Raw genomic sequence first — 19,399 nt, 5'->3', positions numbered from 1 at the left:
GATATAGGCTGTGATTCGATGAGAAATGACTATATGCAACGCAGGACAAGCTAGTTAACTGAGTAATCTCATCAACCATGTGTAGTCAACTAGTGATTATGTGAAGATTTATTGTTTTTTTAATGTTTAATGCTAGCTAACAACTTACCTTGGCTCCTTGCTGCACTCACGTAACAGGTGGACAGCCTGCCGCACAGTTTCCTCATGGAATGCAATGTAATCGGCCATAATCGGTGTCCAAAAATACAGATTGTTATGAAAACTTGAATTCGGCCCTAATTAATCGGCCATGCCGATTAATCGGTCGACCTCTACTCTGTAGCGCCTTGCGGTTAGATGCCAAGCAGTTGTCATGTCAAGTGGTGATGCAGCCAGTCGAGATGCTCTCAGTGGTGCAGCTGTAGAACTATTTCAGGATCTGAGGGCCCATGCCAAATCTTTTCAACCTCCTGGGGGGGAAGAGGCATTGTCGTGCCCTCTTCACGACTGTGTTGGTGTGTGTGTGAGGACCATAATAGACCTTTAGTGATGTGGACACCGAGGAACTTGAAGCTCTCGACCCACCCCACTACAGCCCTGTCAATGTGAATATGAGCGTGTTTGACCTTCCGTTTTCTGTAATCCACGATCAGGTCGCTGTACAGCACAGTATACTTGACTACAGCAGAGCACAGTAATGTAGGTATGTAAAGTACATTACATCACAGTACATTAATGTAGATATGTACAATATACTGTACTCAACTGTAGTGTGCTGTACTGAAATCTGCTCTACTGTATTATACTTTACTGTACTACTGTACTCTTATCTTTGTTTTGACACCTAATTCGATATGCTCCTTTAAACTTCACATGTTCGTGTTCATGGGTCCTTTCAGACGCCCTTGGCCTAAATGACAGATTCTTCTTTTTTTGAAGAATTTTCTGTGTTCTCCGCACTCTAGTCTAGACCCAACACACGCTGTTCTGGAAGAGCCATCTTCATTTCCAGTTGATCATATCTTTGTCTGTTCTTCTCTCTCTGCTTTTTACACTGGGCAGACTGTGAGCTCTGCTCCCCTGTTGCTAGTCACGAGGTCAGTCCAGTCGTCGACGACAACACCCACCGAGGATCATGTTCCCTTGTTGAACTCCACATGACTGAATTCATGAAGTGTGTGAGGACAGAGGAGTGCCCCAGAAAATTGCCTCCCTGGGTGCATCCCAAATGGCACCCTATTCCCTATATGAATCCCCGTTGAAATAAAGGTTAAATAAATATAGTGCACTAGGCTCTGGTCAAAAGTTATACACTATATATAGGGAATAGGGTGCCATTTGGGACGTAGCCTAGTTCTGCCGCTTGTCTCTACCATCTCATGCTAGGACATGTCCCCTAGCCAAACAGGTCTCCAGACAGACAAATGGACCCATATAGAAGTGATATGGTCTCAAATCGTAATGATATTATTCATTCAGAATAGCCTAATCCCCTCGACAAAAGAGTGACTTTAAAGAAATAAGGATTTGTTTAAGGTAACACTAGAGCACTCCCAAGTCTCCTCTTGTTTGGACTTCCTCTCCGTTCTGTTAGGTTAATTAATAGGGATGCACAATATATTGGTGAACATATCGGAATTGGACGATATTAGCTAAAAATGCCAACATCGTTATCGGCCCGTTGTCTAGTTTAACGCTGATATGCAAAACCGACGTCAAAGCTGACATGCATATCTATATAACGTACATGATGTAATTACGCCACTGAAAATGTTGTGCTACACGTGCAACACGGCATTCCTAACCTAGCCCACAATGTCTGCTGTGTGGATCAAGCAGTCAACAAGTCGAGCAGTCATTTGAAAGAATAACAACATTTCAGCAAGACAACTCAAAGGTGAAATCCATTAACGCCAAGATAATGGAATTCATTGCCCTTGACAATCAATCGTTCTCTGTCGTGGGTGATGTTGGCTTTTGCGACTGGTCGAGCACAGGTACACACTACCAAGTGTGCTATTTTTCAGATGTTGTCCTACCGGACTTACAAAGTAATAGCGTCACTGCTATTAGCTTCACGACATACTATGGAACGCCGTTTGGGTCTTTGCGTGTCAAAAAATATGTACGTTATTAACACAGTACTATTATAACATGTTGTGTGTTCTAAATTTGCGCGTGCAAGTTGTTTACAATACTTTTTTGGTAATAAAGCATTATTTGTTCGACCGCAACTTCTGGGGTAGCTAGTTTTCGCTTAGTACCTAGCTAGCACCACACTTCAGTCTTTTTCATTATTCTTAGCAATGATTTAGGCATCCTTCTGAGTAAGTATTAGCTAGGTTGCCACCTGTTGTTCGCCTATTGAAATTGAACTTCAGTTCATGAAAATAAATAGCTAGCCAGCTACTTAACCATGTTGCCCGAAGCTAACGTTATAAGCAGCCAGCTAGCTTCATCTGGCTAGTGAGGGGTCGACCGGGACTGGGTTATGTGTTGTGAAGCTAGCCACAATAAGGATTAGGCACAATAGTCAAATTTGTGGTTTGCCTTGAAAATAAAAGTACCTCTTTAAAAGTGATGCAGAAGGTTACAATTGGTGGAGTCTTGTCATATTTAGACTAGATAATGTTAAACAAGGTTGGAATGTGAAGCAATGAAATGTGGCATCAGTCTACTCGGTAACACACACAGAACACAACTGTGAATAGTTTACGCAAATATTAGCGTTGTAGCTCTTATCGCGGGACAGTGAACGTGTGAAATCACCTCCCCAGTCAGCCTATTGTGTGTAATGACATTAATATTGCACTGTACAGCTTTACCTAAGAATTGTGGATCAATGAAATGGGATATCAGTCTATTCAATACCCAAGGAGGACGTTTTTTCCCAACGTCCTCCTCAGAGTTCTCAGACTAACGTTCTCCCTAATGTTCTCTGGGTGTCACCGAGTAGACTGATACCCCATGTCATTGATCCACAGTCCATAGGTAAGGCTGTACAGTGAAATAAGTATGCCCCCAATGCAATTCTAAAGTATAATACATCCAGTGTGATTTTAACAGATTTTTGTCAAATTGACAAATTATTTTTTTTCGTTGATTTTATATAACATGCCAACCTTGTTTAGCATGATCTATTCAATTATGGCATAATTCTACTATTTGTATTCATTTGCATCACTGTCAAAGACAGTTTTATTTTGAAGGCTATCTGCAAAGTCCTCTACTGTGGCTAATTCTTATCGTGGCTAGCTTTAAAAAAGAATAATATTTTTTTACCTTTATTTAACTAGGCAAGTCAGTTAAGAACAAATTATTATTTACAGTGATGGCCGACCGGGGAACAGTGGGTTAACTGCCTTGTTCAGGGCCAGATTTTTACCTTGTCAACTCAGAGATTCGATCCAGCAACCTTTAGGTTACTGGCCCAATGCTCTAACCACTAGGCTACCTGCCACCCATGCTTCACATAGATGGGTCCGACCACCATTAATAAAATAAGAACTGTCTTATAAATTAGCTAGCTAACTTTATAGCTACAGATGTCGTTTTGCTATGTTTTTGGGGAAGAACATTGTTTTCATCAATGAACTAGCTAGATTTTTATTATGACCAGCACTGTAGGTGCACAAGACAACTTAACCAGCATCATAGCATACGTATCGATGAATCGTTATGACATATGAAATACGAGTGAGTGTAATCAATGTGTAATAACTAGGAGAAAAAAATATGTGAATGCGTTAAAATATGTGACGTACAGTCATATTCAGGTCCTGATTGGTCAACAAGTTTATTTGGCAAGTCAAATAGTGTTATTTGACGTGTATCTTTTTTGACACGCAAAGACCCAAACGGTGTTACATTGAAATCCTGGTTGAGAATTAAACTAATGAACAAATGAACAACGAAACAGCACAACAAGTAAGTGAAAGACATAGGTTTTTATTATGTTTTACTGGTAATGGGAACATACATAAATGCCAACTTTTTGGAAGGGGGGGGGGGGGGTTTGTAACCTTTTTATTTAACTAGGCAAGTCAGTTAAGAACACATTCTTATTTACAATGCCGGCATACCCTGGCCAAACCCGGCCTACGCTGGGCTAATTGTGCTCCGCCCTATGGGACTTCCAATCACGGCCGGATGTGATACAGCCTGGATTCGAACCAGGGACTGTAGTGACGCCTCTAGCACTGAGATGCAGTGCCTTAGACTGCTGCGTCCATGTGTGTGTGTTAACTATTTAACTGTACTAGAATGCTTAAAAGGCCACAAACATTTTAAGTATCGGTTATCAGTATTTTATTTGAGTTTTTTGCAAGGGAAAATATTGGATATCGGTATCGGCAAAAAATGGCATATCCCCAATTTGTGAAGTTCTGCTGGATTCATTTTGGTGTGTGGGGCAGGGGCCATTTTCCCTATTTTTATTGAACTGTCATTCAGGCTTGTGGATGTTTGCCGAGTTTAGACTTAGTTCTGGGCTCAGGCAAACCCCTCTCTCAGTTCTGGGATAGTTTTTCTTCCACTTCAAGCTCCTTTTATTCACCAACATCAGGCATTCTAAGTATGGGGTAATGTTGGCAGTGTGACAGCCAGTGTAACTAAAGTCCTCTGCCTGACACATGTCTCCAATTGACCTCCCATTCACCTCTAAAGGGTTGAGCTTTGCTTGGCCCCTAAAACCCTCATGAACTTCTACAGAAGGTGCATCTAAGTTGGGACCAAGAGAATAGAAAACTGCTTATATCTCCAGGCAATCAGACTGGTAAATGATCACCATTAGCTGACCTCCGCCCAGTACCCTACCCTGAACTGTTACTAGTCGGCTACCACCCGGTACTCTACCCTGCACCTTAGAGGCTGCTGCCCTATGTACATAGTCATTAAACACTGGTCATTTGAATAATGTTGACATGCTGTTTTTTCCCACTTTATATGTATATACTGTATTCTAGTCATGGCTCATCCTATGCTGTACACCTTTTCTATTCAAATACTGTCTATACACACCATCATTTACATACAGTGAGCTCAAAGTATTGGGACGATGACTATTGTTTTGGCTCTGTACTCCAGCACTTTGGAATGTTACAATGATACAGCTGTAATTTGAGGATATTCTGATCCACATCCATTGAACCGTTTCCCAATTACAGCACTTTTTGTACATAGTCCCCCCGTTTTAGGGGGCCGAAATTATTGGCGCAAATTCACTTGTTAATTAAAGTAGTAAAAAGTTCAATATTTGGTCCCATACTTACAGCACACAGTGACTACATCAAGCTTGTAACTCTACAAACTTGTTGGATGCATTTGCTGTTTGTTTTGGTTGTGTTTCAGATTTTGTGCCCAATAGAAATGAATAGGAAATAATGTATTGTGTCATTTTGGGGTCACTTTTATTATTAATGTGGCTGCTACCATGATTACGGATAATCCCGAATGAATCGTGAATAAAGGTGAGTGAGAGTTAGACGCACAAATATCATACCCCCACAAAAATGCTAACATCCCCTGCTATTGTAATGGTGAGAGGTTAGCATGTCTTGGGGGACATTATTATACACCTTAACCTCATAGTCCTTAGTATCATTTCAAATCCAAAGTGCTGGATTAAAGAGCCAAAACAACCCAAAAATGTGTCACTGTCCCAAAACTTTTGGAGCTCATTGTATATATTTATATTCCAGACTCTATTTACTTTTTTAGATTTTTCGTGTATTGCTGCACTGTTGGATCGATACAATTCTATTTGATTTGACCTTAAACAGAAGTTAATCTCAAGACTACTGCTCCGTTCCCTTTTCCTTCGCTGTCAGCGAAACTCTTTCAATTTGGAACTTCCATTGTTCTGTATTTGAAAGCCCATTTGTGGACTTGTCTTTGTTTTGAAATGTACTCTGGCTTTGTCAGTCATATTTCATAACGTCAATGCATTTTTATGTTTACTTGGTTGAACGGATTTCTTAGAAATGTTGCTGCGTCTATACAAGTCTGGTAATACCATACTGTGCATTTCTTGTAAATGTTTCATGACTGGGTTTCCTGAAAAGCAGAAATACATATATTTGACTGCAGGGCATTTGCTGTCTCCATACAGTTTCCACAATATGCTTTTGAATTGACTGCTTCATTTACGGCATCCAGAGGCCATTTATCTGAATACGTCCCTAATGACACCCCTATTCCCTATATAGTGCACTACTTTTGACATGGGCCCATATGGCTCCGATCAAAAGTAGTCCACTATATAGGGAATAGGGTGCCATTAGGGACGTAGCCGGTTTTAAAATGAGTTTGGTTGACCCTGGTTAGTATTAAATGTTGGCTGCATCATCTTTCAGAGTAGGCTTAATGGAATGAAAATGAACAATTTGGTCTGATAATAACGTGGACTTAATTTGTGAACATTATTGTGATTAGATTTGTTCTTGTTCGCTCATTTGCTGTAATTGCTGTTCTTGCTAGCGGAAATGCCATGGACTTATATAATTGTGAAATACCAAACGCCAACATGAATTTAATACTAGAATCCCAGTTGGTGCACATGCTGCACATGGCTCTTACCAAAGTGTCATTTAAAAAAAAAGCCAAACCAAAACTCTGTCGGCCTGCTTGAATTGCGTCTGCATCATTGACAACTGTAGCTGCGGAGAGAAGCAAAATGGCCAGTTTGTGAATGGCTTTTGGTTTAGGGGGAGTTGTGGTCAAGCAAAGTATGTGCGTGCCTCTGTATGTGCTTACGCTGACCTGCACAGATGAGGGTATGTGGATGAATGGGGTATTCTGGGATTGTGGGGTGGTGTCGGCTCAGCAGTCTGATCTGCGTGACCTCACCTGTGACACCATCTGGCCAGCTTCTCTTTCACACACACCAGACCGGCTACAAGTACTATTTTTACATTTTTCATTCGATGAGTGTTTGCTCTAACCTGCCTTGAGTGTGCCGATAAGCGGCGTTTGCCACTTTAGGGACTATTCTATTGGTCCCTTGAGCCAGGCAAGCTCAAAACACAGAGCACAGAAAGTATTTGAAATGATTTCAAATAGTATTTGAACCCAGGTCTGACCCACACCGGTCTGACCTGAGCGGGAGAAAGGTGCCAGAGAGAAAGAAGCCGTCTGTCCCTCCTCCCTGCTTTCCAACACTGGGTTCACTGTGTCCTCTAGTACTCTAGTGAACACTCCTAAAGCTGCTCAACACCCACACTTCCTGTAGGGAGAGAGGATACTCCACTGTTCACACGCACACCGCCACCGCCACCTCCGTTGTCACATCGTGGTGTTGTGAAAGGTGAGAAAAGACTGTTCTCTACATGTTAAGTGGTGGGTCTTCTCCACTGAAGTTAGGGCTTGGTGATTATGGCCTTAAAATCATATATTTTTAACAATTCTAAATTATTCCTACGTTTTTAAAATATTTTTTATATGTTTTCTCTAATCTTGGTTGTAAAGGTCAAATTCAGGGCATGTTCAAAAGTCAGCAATTACCTAATGAATTCAGGGCTTGTAAAATTCTACCTAGGCTAAATATTAAGCCTTCCACAACCATAAGACCCACTAATAATGTAATTATATTTATCAAAATAGGTTAACCTGATTTTTTTGTTTGTTGGTAATAATCACTGATCGGGCTTTCAAATCAGTCTATGAAAATGACCTTTTGTTACAAATATTACCAGAACCGTGCATAATGCACATGAACTAATAATGACTACTTCTTCTAGCAGACTATATAGAAAATGAACATAGGTCGCAAACTATCTCTCAAGCACAAGCCCACCTGCTAGGAAGTAGCCAGTTAATATTTGTTTCAACTTTAGCCAACTTGGATCTATTTGCTAGCGAACAGGGTAGAACAGTTGAATTGTTATGAACACACCCTCCTGTCCGTCTCCAACTGGTTGAACAGCATGACAGCCTGTCCACTTTGTTCAGATGTTGAAATCAAGTGGCCGACCTTATTTCTCAGAATGAGAACGAGGTACCAATTCCTTTTTATAATTGGGGTTTATGCTTATTGTAAAGTTGTGCAGGCGGTACCGCAATGCCACACGCGACAAACTGAGTATTCATTTTACAGAATCAGTGTTCGTTGATACTCCCGTTTTAGTAGTGTCTGCTCTGTGTGAACTTTGAGACATAAAACGGGTATCATTAGAAAAGTTTAATTCTCTCATATTACAGTAAAATAATGTCTTTGTGTGTGTGTCTATGTGTAAACAGAGGAAGAGGTGAGGTAAGGTTTCACACTCTCCAAAATCTGTCCAAAATAAGCCCAATGCGTTTCTATGGGCTTATTTTGGATCTAACCTTGTCGCCTGCCTTCCTGCCTCTGGGACAACGACTCCAGTTGTTAGGGCGGGGAGATGAGCATCTTGTCATTTATATACAGATCTCTGTTGGAGATGGGAAGGTGCACACAGCACAGGAGGAGCGAAGAAGACAAGACCAAAAAGACATGAAAACAAGCGGACATGAACGCTCATAAAAACCTTGTTTCTTGCCATACAGACATTTGGAATAATGCGCAGGAACATAGTTCAAATGAATTTGAATCTATCGCCCAATCCTAACTAAAGTAAAACGATTCACAATGAATTGATTTATCAGAGTCAGGTTAGTACGTCTGTGAAGGTTGTTGTGGCAGAGTGAAGGATGTTGCTACTTTCATGTCCATCTAAAAAGCCTTTCATGTGAATTAGTTAATCAGATCCTTTTATATACGTGGATTGAGATCAAATGGGGCAGTACAGGTAGTGGCAGTAGAATGGGGCATTAGAGGTAGGGGCAGTCGAATGGGGCATTAGAGGTAGGGGCAGTCGAATGGGGCATTAGAGGTAGGGGCAGTCGAATGGGGCAGTAGAGGTAGGGGCAGTAGAGGTAGGGGCAGTAGAATGGGGCAGTAGACCTACTGTAGCTACTCCTCATTGCCAAGCCTCTTTCTCCAGGTTCAAGTTCAGCAATATAGACCTAACCATTCCAACCTGATGTGAAACAGGATCTTTCTAAGTGCTCACTAAGTGCTATGCTTGGCCCTAAAGATGAAGACTGGATGTTTGCTGCTTATTACTTCCAACGTAATTATGGCTGTTTGTTCAATCTACAACGACAAGTCGTTTTTTTTCTTTTGTCTTCTTTTTAATCTCGATTGGATCAGATATTCACAAATCCATTTAATCGGTCTCTTACATTGTTGTGTTTCGAGTGTGGGACCCCTTTCCGAGACGGTGTGCTTGGCTCTGTGTGTACCCTGCCTGCCCCTCCCCTAAAGAGGGGTCGTGTGGCCAGGGGCCAGGCTGATTGCAGGGTTTAAGTGAGAGGGAGTAGAGGGGAGTAGAGTTGTGGTGGAGGGGAATAGAGGGGCTGGCTCCTGGCTGTACGTCTTGTGAGATAATGAATCCTGTCGGAGGTTGAATACCAAATGGGACCCTATTCCCTAAATAGTAGTGCAATATATAAGGAATCGGGTGCCATTTGGGATGCTGGCAGTGTCTGAGGGCTGACTGGGTTGACAGAGGAGAGAGAGAGCGAGAGATGGGTTGGGAAGACAGTCCTACAGCTGAGAACTAGAACCGTCTCCACTGGCCCATTTTGGCTGTGTTTTTGTGCCGTGTCATTGTGATTTAAGACAGGCCACATTACTGTTCCTTTTTACTCCCTTTCTCTGTTTCCTCAGCTTAGTGTAACGTGAGTTATTTCGGACCACGGTCTCTCTCTAACACCGCGTAACACAGGAGGAAAGAGTCTGGGTTGTACATTTTTTAGGGATAAATAGTAACTAGTTAGCCCCACTGAGAAGAGTCGTACTTAAGATTCCAGTTGGGGCTTATACATTTGCAGAAATGTTAGGGACTTGACTTTAGGACCGAGGACAAAGCCAGGCCTTCAGTGAGCAGTGGACATATGCTTAGACAATAGGCATATCTTATCTTATTATTCTGCATGTTGTAATGACACATGTGGCTGTTTGTTTCTCCTTCCTGATAGGCATCACGCTGCTCTAGTGACATTTTCCAATTTCCCTCTTGAGGAGTCATTGAGCTGGAATGAAAGGTGCTTTTTGTTTCTCAAACTTACCTCACTTTGACCCTTCGAGTCAGGCATGTGCTCCGTTCCTGACCTTTGTGTGGTCGCCGACTCGCATATAAACTTGACCTTCTTAGTTTGCTACCTTCTAGGGCCGGGACGATGCCAGTATCGGGATATTTCTTCTGTGGCAAAAATTAAAACGCCAAAGCAGACTAAACTCTTTGGTTCTTTAAAAATCTGCGGTGTTTTAAATATTGTGTGCAATAGTTTGGAAAATAAATAAATGTGACTCTGGAAGACAATATAATGTTTGTTTCTAACATTAGAGCTGTTTTCCTAAAGAAGTGAAATATGCTTGTTTTGTTTTCCTGCCACAATACTAACGAGTATCCTGATAAGAGGTCGACCGATTATGATTTTTCAACGCCGATACCGATTATTGGAGGACCAAAAAAGCCAATAGCGATTAATCGGGCAATTATTATATATTTTTTTGTAATATTGACAATTACAACAATACTGAATTAACACTTATTTTAACTTAATATAAAACATAAATAAAATCAATTTAGCCTCAAATAAATGATGAAACATGTTCAATTTGGTTTAAATAATGCAAAAACAAAGTGTTGGAGAAGAAAGTAATATGTGCCATGTAAATTATGTGCCATGTAAATGATGTGCCATGTAAAAATGTGTGCCGTGTAAAAAAGCTAACGTTTAAGTTCCTTGCTCAGAACATGAGAACATATGAAAGTTGGTGGTTCCTTTTAACATGAGACTTCAATATTCCAAGGTAAGAGGTTTTAGGTTGTAGGTAATATAGTATTTATAGGACTATTTCTCTCTATACCGTTTGTATTTCATATACCTTTGACTATTGGATGTTCTTATAGGCACTTTAGTATTGCCAGTGTAACAGTATAGCTTCCGTCCCCCTCCTCGCCCCTACCTGGGCTCGAACCAGGAACACATCGACAACAGCCACACTCGAAGCATCGTTACCCATCGCTCCACAAAAGCCGCGGCCTTTGCAGCGCAAGGGGAATAACTACTCCAAATCTAAAAGCGAGTGACGTTTGAAACAGTATTAGCGCACACCCAGCTAACTAGCTAGCCATTTCACATTGGTTACACCAGCCATTAGGCTGATAGGCTTGAAGCCATAAACAGCGCTGTGCTTGCGAAGAGCTGCTGGCAAAACGCACCAAAGTGCTGTTTGAATGAATGATTACGGGCCCAGTTAGACTGCTCTACCAAATCAGACTTAATTCTAACATAATAACACACAGAAATACGAGCCTTTGATCATTAATATGATCGAATCCGGAAACTATAATTTTGAAAACAAAACTTGTATTATTTCAGTGAAATACGGAACCGTTCGGTATTTCATCCCTAAGTCTAAATATTCTTGTTACATTGCACAACCTTCAATGTATGTCATAATTACGTAAAATTCTGGCAAATTAGTTCGCAATGAGCCAGGCAGCCCAAACTGTTGCATATACTCTGACCCTGCGTGCAATGAACGCAAGAGAAATGACACAATTTCACCTGGTTAATATTGCCTGCTAAACTGGACTAGTAGTTATAACTAGGGATTATGATTGATTGTTTTTTATAAGATACGTTTAATGCTAGCTAGCAATTTACCTTGGCTTCTACTGCATTCGCGTAACAGACAGGCTACTCGTGGAGTGCAATGGTTACAGCGTTGGACTAGTTAACTGTGCGGTTGCAAGAGTGGAACCCCTGAGCTGACAAGGTGAAAATCTGTTGTTCTGCCCCTGAACAAGGCAGTTAACCCACAGTTCCTTGGCAGTCATTGAAAATAAGAATGTGTTCTTAACTGACTTGCCTAGTTAAATAAAAGGTATTTAACCTTTTTTAAATAAAAAAAATAATAGGAAATCGGCGCCCAAAAATACCGATTTCCGATTGTTATGAAAACTTGAAATCGGCCCTAATTAATCGGCCATTCTGATTAATCGGTCGACCTCTAATCCTGATACTGGTATCGTCCCGACCCTACTTCTCGACCTGGTCCCAGATTTGTTTGTGCCTCTTGCCATCTTCATTGCACATTGTCAAGCCAATCCCAAGGAGTTGGCATGATGGCACAAACAGACTGGCGCTTATTTGTCAAGGTTGATTTGTGGGTGATTTTGAGCCATGCCACATTACGTTGTTCTGATGTTGTTGATTTGGTTTTGTGCAGCTCCTTCACATCGCTTTTGTGTCTGGAGGGCTCTGTTACCTTCCCTCCTCTGTTCTTATGGTGTTTCTCAACCCCATTTCACACCTCGTCGGCTTTTACACTCACAAAATAGATGCAGTAAGATCTGCCTTTCTACTGCATCAGATGTGCAACTTTTCTGTTTACACTATCCTCACATTAACCTTGGATGTGTTGTGGCCAAATCCACATTCACACCTCATGTGTGTCTGCAACTAATAGTCCTAGGGGATCCTCCGGCTACCTCACTGGCTGAGTTGGCACCATTCTGATCAGTTAAACAGTCAAATCGAGCACTCGAGCAGTGAGCACAGACTGTGGTCGTAAGGGAATAGCGGGCCATTTGGAACGCAGTTTGTTGGAAGTCTCGGTCCGGAAGTAGAGTGAATGTTTCAGCCAGAGTCAACTGAACCACGGTTGTTCTCTCTCTGAAAAAAAAAAATACCTTGAAGAGAGTTCTCATTTACGGTCTCTCTGCTGCTTGCCTGCCAGGCTGTTCAACTTGGCTTAGTTCAGACAGGCTATGCGGTAATTTAGCTATTTCTAGACCATAATCAGTTATGCTCTCTCTCTGTTGGGGTCTGGAGCCTGTCTACATCCCCAGTGGTCTAATCCCAAACTATTCCACCCCCTATACTCCCCGGCTCTGTCCTAAATGGCAGCCCATTCCCTTTCCATAATGCACTACTGGTCGAGCAGGCTCCAAAGGGCTCCGGTCAAAAGTGGTGCACTATATATGGAAAAGGGTGGCCATTGGGGACACGCATGAAGCCCTTTCTGTTCTGCGAATGCTTTGTACGTTACAGTAGCGTTCGCATGCAGCTAGGAGAGCAGAAAGAAGCATGCAAGGGGTTGTCTCTGAAATGTATTGTGTTGTAACGTTGTTTGTCAAATCCCTCCCCAGATAGTTGTAGTAGCATTGTCTCCAGTTCCCACCACATTGCCTAAGTAACTTACTCTGTCCTCTCTGTCTGTCAACACAGACTCTCCCGCCATGCATATGGCTAAATCCTAAATCTACGGTCACTTAACTACGCTCTCCGTTCCGTGCGTGTGTGTGTGTGTGTGTTTCCTCCTCCCAGAAAGAGAGCGCTGCAGCGAAAGTTCTCATGGATATACGGAAACCTCTTGAGAGTGCTAGTCGGAGTCAGTCAGTCGAGAGATGGTATGCGTGTCGGGGGGGGGGGGGGGGAGCTTAGCTTCACACGGTCCATCAGGGCTGGGCAATATGGCCAAAAAATCATATCACAATATTTTTCTCATTTTCTACGATGTGGTGGTATTTGACGGTATTTTATATTTCTGCATGACCCTAGAATGGCTACAAATGAATTCTGATTTGAACTGGCTTTCTCCATTCTGATGGTTTGGTTCTCAACCAAAACTGACAGTGAAGTGTCGTTATAGACGGTATTGTAAAAATCGATACAGGTATTTACGACGTATCGACCAGCCCTAGTCATCACCCTCCAGCCAGCCTGCTCCTTCAGTACAACACTGGTCTTTGTGCGTAATGCTCAACAGTGCATGGCGAGCGATACAGCAGCCTTCAGACTGTGTGGCCTGACTGTGCAGTGAGGCTGAACCTCTACTGCCCATGGTGCTCTGCGTTATCCCAGGACGCATCCTCACGGAGAAGGGCTTTAAAACTAGGTCTCTGATGCAGGCTTGGAGTCAAAACAAAGACTAATCTCCTGCACCGCTCATCAGCTCTGTGCAAGTCTGGAGTCCGGCCAAAGGCAACATGCAGCCAATGAAAACTAGGGATACCAGGGGGAACCCCAGAATCAGATCCGCAGGCTTATCTATAGCATACGGAGTTATTGACCTCTCAGTGAACCCAACACACATTCCTTGAACTGTAATACATCTTTCTCTATTCTGAACCTGAACCGACCTTTATGGAAGCATAATACTTGTTTCTGCACATTTTCAAGAGCAGGAGAGGGAGGGTGTTCCTGCGAGCCTGACTCCAGGCCTGTTGCTTCATAGGGTATTGATGAGGCCTGCCTGAGTTGGTTCATGGGAACAGAGCTGGAGCCTGTCAGGGACATTCCCACCTTGTTTGTGTGGAAATAAGAGCCATTTTGATTCAAGAGACAGCGGTTTTGTTTTTGTTGTTTGTGAGGGTTGATGTAGCCTCTATGGCTATGCAAGGCTAGGAGTTGGTTATTGACGTAAGTAAGGCCATTTAGCTGGGCCATATTCACCAGGAACCAAAGATACTAAACGAGACGGGGGAAAAAACAGTCCAGACTGAAGTTTCAGTTGCAAAACATCTTGATACGTGTGTTCAAATGAATATGACCCTGGTTTCCAGCCCTGCTCCATCAACAGTCTGCTACTCTCCTTGTTTACTCCAGAAGTCCACTGTGAAGTGTGGTGGTGTGATATTTACAGTAGGTTATTTTTACTGTTGGGATTTGGGCCTCTAGGAATGTATTTTACACACGACTCTCTGCTCTCCGATGTGGCTGCCACTGTTTCATTTAACCAAAGCAGATCGTATCTCCTCAGCAGACTACCACACAAAACACTCGCTAAAGGCCAAATGTAAGCTTGCCCCCCCCGGGGGGTAAGAAATAGACATGGGTCGATATTGACGGAAAATCACTGATTGATTGCCCTGGCCATAGTAGACTGTTTGTTTACTGTGGATCATAGATTAACCTCTCTCTCACTCTTTCTCAGTCCAGTTTGTCCACTCAGTGTTTTAGGAAACAAATGGGCCACTCTGTCCCATTCCCCATTTGTGATTTGTTTGTGTACACTCCGTGTTTGCACATAATGCAGTTCCTGCCCTGAGCCATGTGACCACTAAGGGAATTACTCTTTATGGCTGCACAGAGTAGTGATTTACATTGACATGGTCAAACTAACTGGTCATTACATTAAATCTGGATTCCCTATTTGCTACATCCATTTTTAGACTTATAAATGAATGATTAGTAGTCATTGATTGCTGTGGAATATAACTTTATAAATGCGTCATGAGCTTAGTTCAACACTCGTACCGCGTCAGAACCCAAAATATTTATTTTTATTTTATTTCACCTTTATTTAACCAGGTCGGCTAGTTGAGAACAAGTTCTTATTTACAACTGCGACCTGACCAAGAAAGCAAAGCAGCGACACAAACAACAACTTCGAGTTACACATGGAATAAACAAACACAGTCAATAACACAAGAGAAAAGACAAATATATATACAGTGAGTGCAAATGAGGTAAGATAAGGGAGTTAAGGCATTAAATAGGCCATGGTGGCGTAGTAATTACAATATAGCAATTCAACACTGGAGTGATAGATGTGCAGAAGATGAATGTGCAAGTAGAGATACTGGGGTGCAAAGGAGCAAGATAAATAAATACAGTATGGGGATGAGGTAGTTGGATGCAGTGATCTGTGAGCTGCTCTGACAACTGGTGATTAAAGCTAGTGAGGGAGATATGGGTCTCCAGCTTCAGTGATTTTTGCATTTCGTTCCAGTCATTTGCAGCAGAGAAGTCTAAGTAAAGGTGGCCAAAGAAGGAATTGGCTTTGGGGGTGACCAGTGAGATATGCCTGCTGGAGCGCGTGCTACGGTTGGGTGCTGCTATGGTGACCAGTCAGCTGAGATAAGGTGGGGCTTTACCTAGCAGAGACTTGTAGATGACCTGGAGCCAGTGGGTTTGGCGACGAGTATGAAGCGATGGGCAGCCAACGAGAGCGTACAGGTCGCAGTGGTGGGTAGTATATGGGGCTTTGGTGACAAAACGGATGGCACTGTGATAGACTGCATACAATTTGCTGAGTAGAGTGTTGGAGGCTATTTTATAGACGACATCGCCGAAGTCGAGGATCGGTTGGATAGTCAGTTTTACGAGGGTATGTTTGGCAGCATGAGTGAAGGATACTTTGTTCCGAAATAGGAAGCCGATTCTAGATTTAATTTTGGATTGGAGATGCTTAATGTGAGTCTGGAAGGAGAGTTTACAGTCTAGCCAGACACCTAGGTAATTGTAGTTGTCCATATATTCTAAGTCAGGTCCGTCCAGAGTAGTGATGCTGGATGGGCAGGCAGGTGCGAGCAGTGATCGGTTGAAGAGCATGCATTTAGTTTTACTTGCATTTAAGAGCAGTTGGAGGCCACGGAAGGAGAGTTGTATGGCATTGAATCTCGTCTGGAGGTTAGTTAACACAGTGTCCAAAGAAGGGCCAGAAGTATACAGAATGGTGTCGTCTGCGTAGAGGTGGATCAGAGAATCACCAGCAGCGAGAGCGACATCATTGATGTATACAGAGAAGAGAGTCGGCCCGAGAATTGAACCCTGTGGCACCCCCATAGAGACTGCCAGAGGTCCGGACAACAGGCCCTCCAATTTGACACACTGAACTCTATCAGAGAAGTAGTTAGTGAACCAGACGAGGCAATCATTTGAGAAACCAAGGCTGTTGAGTCTGCTAATAAGAATGTTGTGATTGACAGAACCGAAAGCCTTAGCCAGGTCGATGATACGACTGCACAGTAATGTCTCTTATCGATGGCGGTTATGATATCGTTTAGAACATTGAGCGTGGCAGAGGTGCACCTATGACCAGCTCTGAAACCAGATTGCGTAGCGGAGAAGGTACGGTGGGATTCGGAATGGTCGGTAATCTGTTTGTTATCTTGGCTTTCAAAGACCTTAGAAAGGCAGTGTAGAATAGATATAGGTCTGTAGCAGTTTGGGTCAAGAGTTTCCCCCCCCTTTGAAGAGGGGGATGACCGCAGCTGTTTTCCAATCTTTGGGAATCTCAGACGATACGAAAGAGAGGTTGAACAGGCTAGTAATAGGGGTTGCAACAATTTTGGCAGATAATTTTAGAAAGAGAGGGTCCAGATTGTCTAGCCCGGCTGATTTGTAGCTGTCCCGGTTTTGCAGCTCTTTCAGAACATCAGCTGACTGGATTTGGGAGAAGGAGAAATGGGGAGGTTTGGGAGAGTTGCTGTGGGGAGTGCAGGGCTGTTGACCGGGGTAGGGGTAGCCAGGTGGAAAGCATGGCCAGCCATAGAACAATGCATATTGAAATTCTCAATTATAGTGGTGATTTATCGGTGGTGACAGTGTTTCTTAGCCTCAGTGCAGTGGGCAGCTGGGAGGAGGTGCTCTTATTCTCCATGGACTTTAGTGTCCCAGAACTTTTTTGAGTTTGTGCTACAGGATGCAAATTTCTGCTTGAAAAAGCTAGCCTTAGCTTTCCTAAGTGCCTGTGTACATAATATAGCTTGTTATGTTCTGTCTATAAATTGCATAGCCTCCTAACATTAAAACTATAATTTTATATCATGGATGGTCAGTCCTTGCATCTATAGTTCTGTCTATGAATCTGAGAGGAGTTACATTTCTCCAGGACCATCCCTTTTTTCTACCTAAACGCAGGCAGGGTGTGTTGTTGTTTAAATGAAGGATTCTGGCTTTAAGGGATCCATTTGCAGAGCAGCACGGGTGCTATTGTGCTCTCTGCTCTCCCCTCTGCCCTGTAGTCTCTTCCTCTGACAGACTGTCATTCTCAGTGGAGAGATGGCTCCCCCTCCCCGCCACACTATCCCCAGGTCAGATGTGTGAAGGCGATGGGGGCGGAGGGCATCAAGGCCCGTAGATCAGAAGGCAGATTGAATAAAAGGCAGGACCTTATCCTACAGTAGATACTAGATCGTGACCTCCTCTTCTGAGGTGCTTTATGAGTTCAGGCCCAGGTGGCATCTCCAGGTTTCTGTCTAAATGGGACGAGTGGCATGTTTGTCAGAGTCGTAATGATCTAAATGCCGCTCAGCACCTTGTCCTCCGTTGTCCCTCACAGTCTGGGTTGAACACCATGGGGACACGTCAGTTACACTTCCACCGTGCAGAAAATATTGACCTGCCCCTGGCAGACGGCTACACTCATCAGTTTCTCTCTCTCTATCTCTATCTCTCTATCTATCTATCTATCTATCTATCTATCTATCTATCTATCTATCTATCTATCTATCTATCTATCTATGTTCCCCGTCACTCTTGTTGTTGATTCTGCTGATATTTTGATCGTTTGTGAAGACCCGTGCCTGTTATCTATTGTGTTGTTTGTTATGGCCCTTGCAGTGGCGTTGACTGTAAATCTTTTCAGAATGCCGCTCTCAGTATTGTAACGGATTTGCCTGTCTGTACATTGTGTAATGAGACTGCCCTCGGGGCTGTGGGGCGATTTAAACCGTCACGTCTCTGTGGTCTTAAAGCCTCTCCTCAGCCCTGTCAAGACTGGCCTTAAACATCTCCCTCTCCAACTCTACTCCTCCTCTCTATGTATGTGTATGTCTACCGGGGACAATAGGATATGCAGAAGCACACATCTCCCTTGCTCACGTAGTAAATGGACAACACATTAATCTTCTTCTTCTTCCTCTAGGATGCCAGCTACTGGTTACAGGTGCACCGGTTGGAGCATGGGGACGGAGGTATTCTAGACCTGGATGACCTGCTGTCTGATGTGGCTGATGACAAAGACCGGGTAAGTGAACTGAAGAGTTGGCTGATCTAGCGGTCTAAGCCGCTGGCCCAGAATACATGTACCAGTGTGTGCGTGGGTTGGAGTCTGACCCACTGCTATTCCAGCGCCCCTCTCTCTCCTATCCTCCTACCTTCCCCATCAGTCACTGTCCTATCTAATAAACAAGTGGGGGGGGGGGATTCTCCTTTAAAAAAAGACAGGGTAAGGGAAGTCTGTCAAGGCCAGGTACCATCGTGCATAAAGGATGAGGTGAGATGGAGGGGTGTGAATCAGAGGGCCTCAACTTGACATTTACTAGCTTGTACGTGAACTTCTACCCTTTTGGAAACGACACCATTGGAGATCTGCTAAGTGCTTTTCCTGGCATTTGTTATTAGACAATATCATGAGAATATTTGAACAACATAAGGAAAAATTACTGGGTTAATATGATTGTTTTCTATCCATACCATAGTTTACTGTTTGGATCATCTATTTATACATCTGTTTATTTATGTACCAAAGGCTTGGGCTACTCCACTCACCCTTCTGCACAGAATAAACACGGTGGCAGGGTTCTACATGACACCCTATTCCCTATAGTGCACTATTTTTGACCAGGTCCCGTAGGGTACTATTTGGCTGTGACCC

At 43.1% G+C, this 19,399-nt stretch overlaps 1 protein-coding gene across 4 annotated transcripts in view; it reads left to right on the top strand.

Annotated features, from left to right (window-relative positions):
- Positions 1 to 19,399, top strand: part of LOC139386582 (partitioning defective 3 homolog) — a 232,113-nt gene that overhangs the window by 27,467 nt on the left and 185,247 nt on the right. For all 4 annotated transcript variants that reach the window (XM_071132243.1, XM_071132242.1, XM_071132244.1 and 1 more), the window contains exon 2: positions 18,668 to 18,769. In XM_071132243.1, the coding sequence (XP_070988344.1) occupies positions 18,668 to 18,769 (102 nt within the window). The remainder of the gene's footprint in view (positions 1 to 18,667; positions 18,770 to 19,399) is intronic.

This window comes from Oncorhynchus clarkii, chromosome 28, assembly GCF_045791955.1.
Source record: "Oncorhynchus clarkii lewisi isolate Uvic-CL-2024 chromosome 28, UVic_Ocla_1.0, whole genome shotgun sequence".
Lineage (NCBI taxonomy): Eukaryota > Metazoa > Chordata > Actinopteri > Salmoniformes > Salmonidae > Oncorhynchus > Oncorhynchus clarkii.
This window is presented reverse-complemented; position numbering and strand designations above follow the sequence as displayed.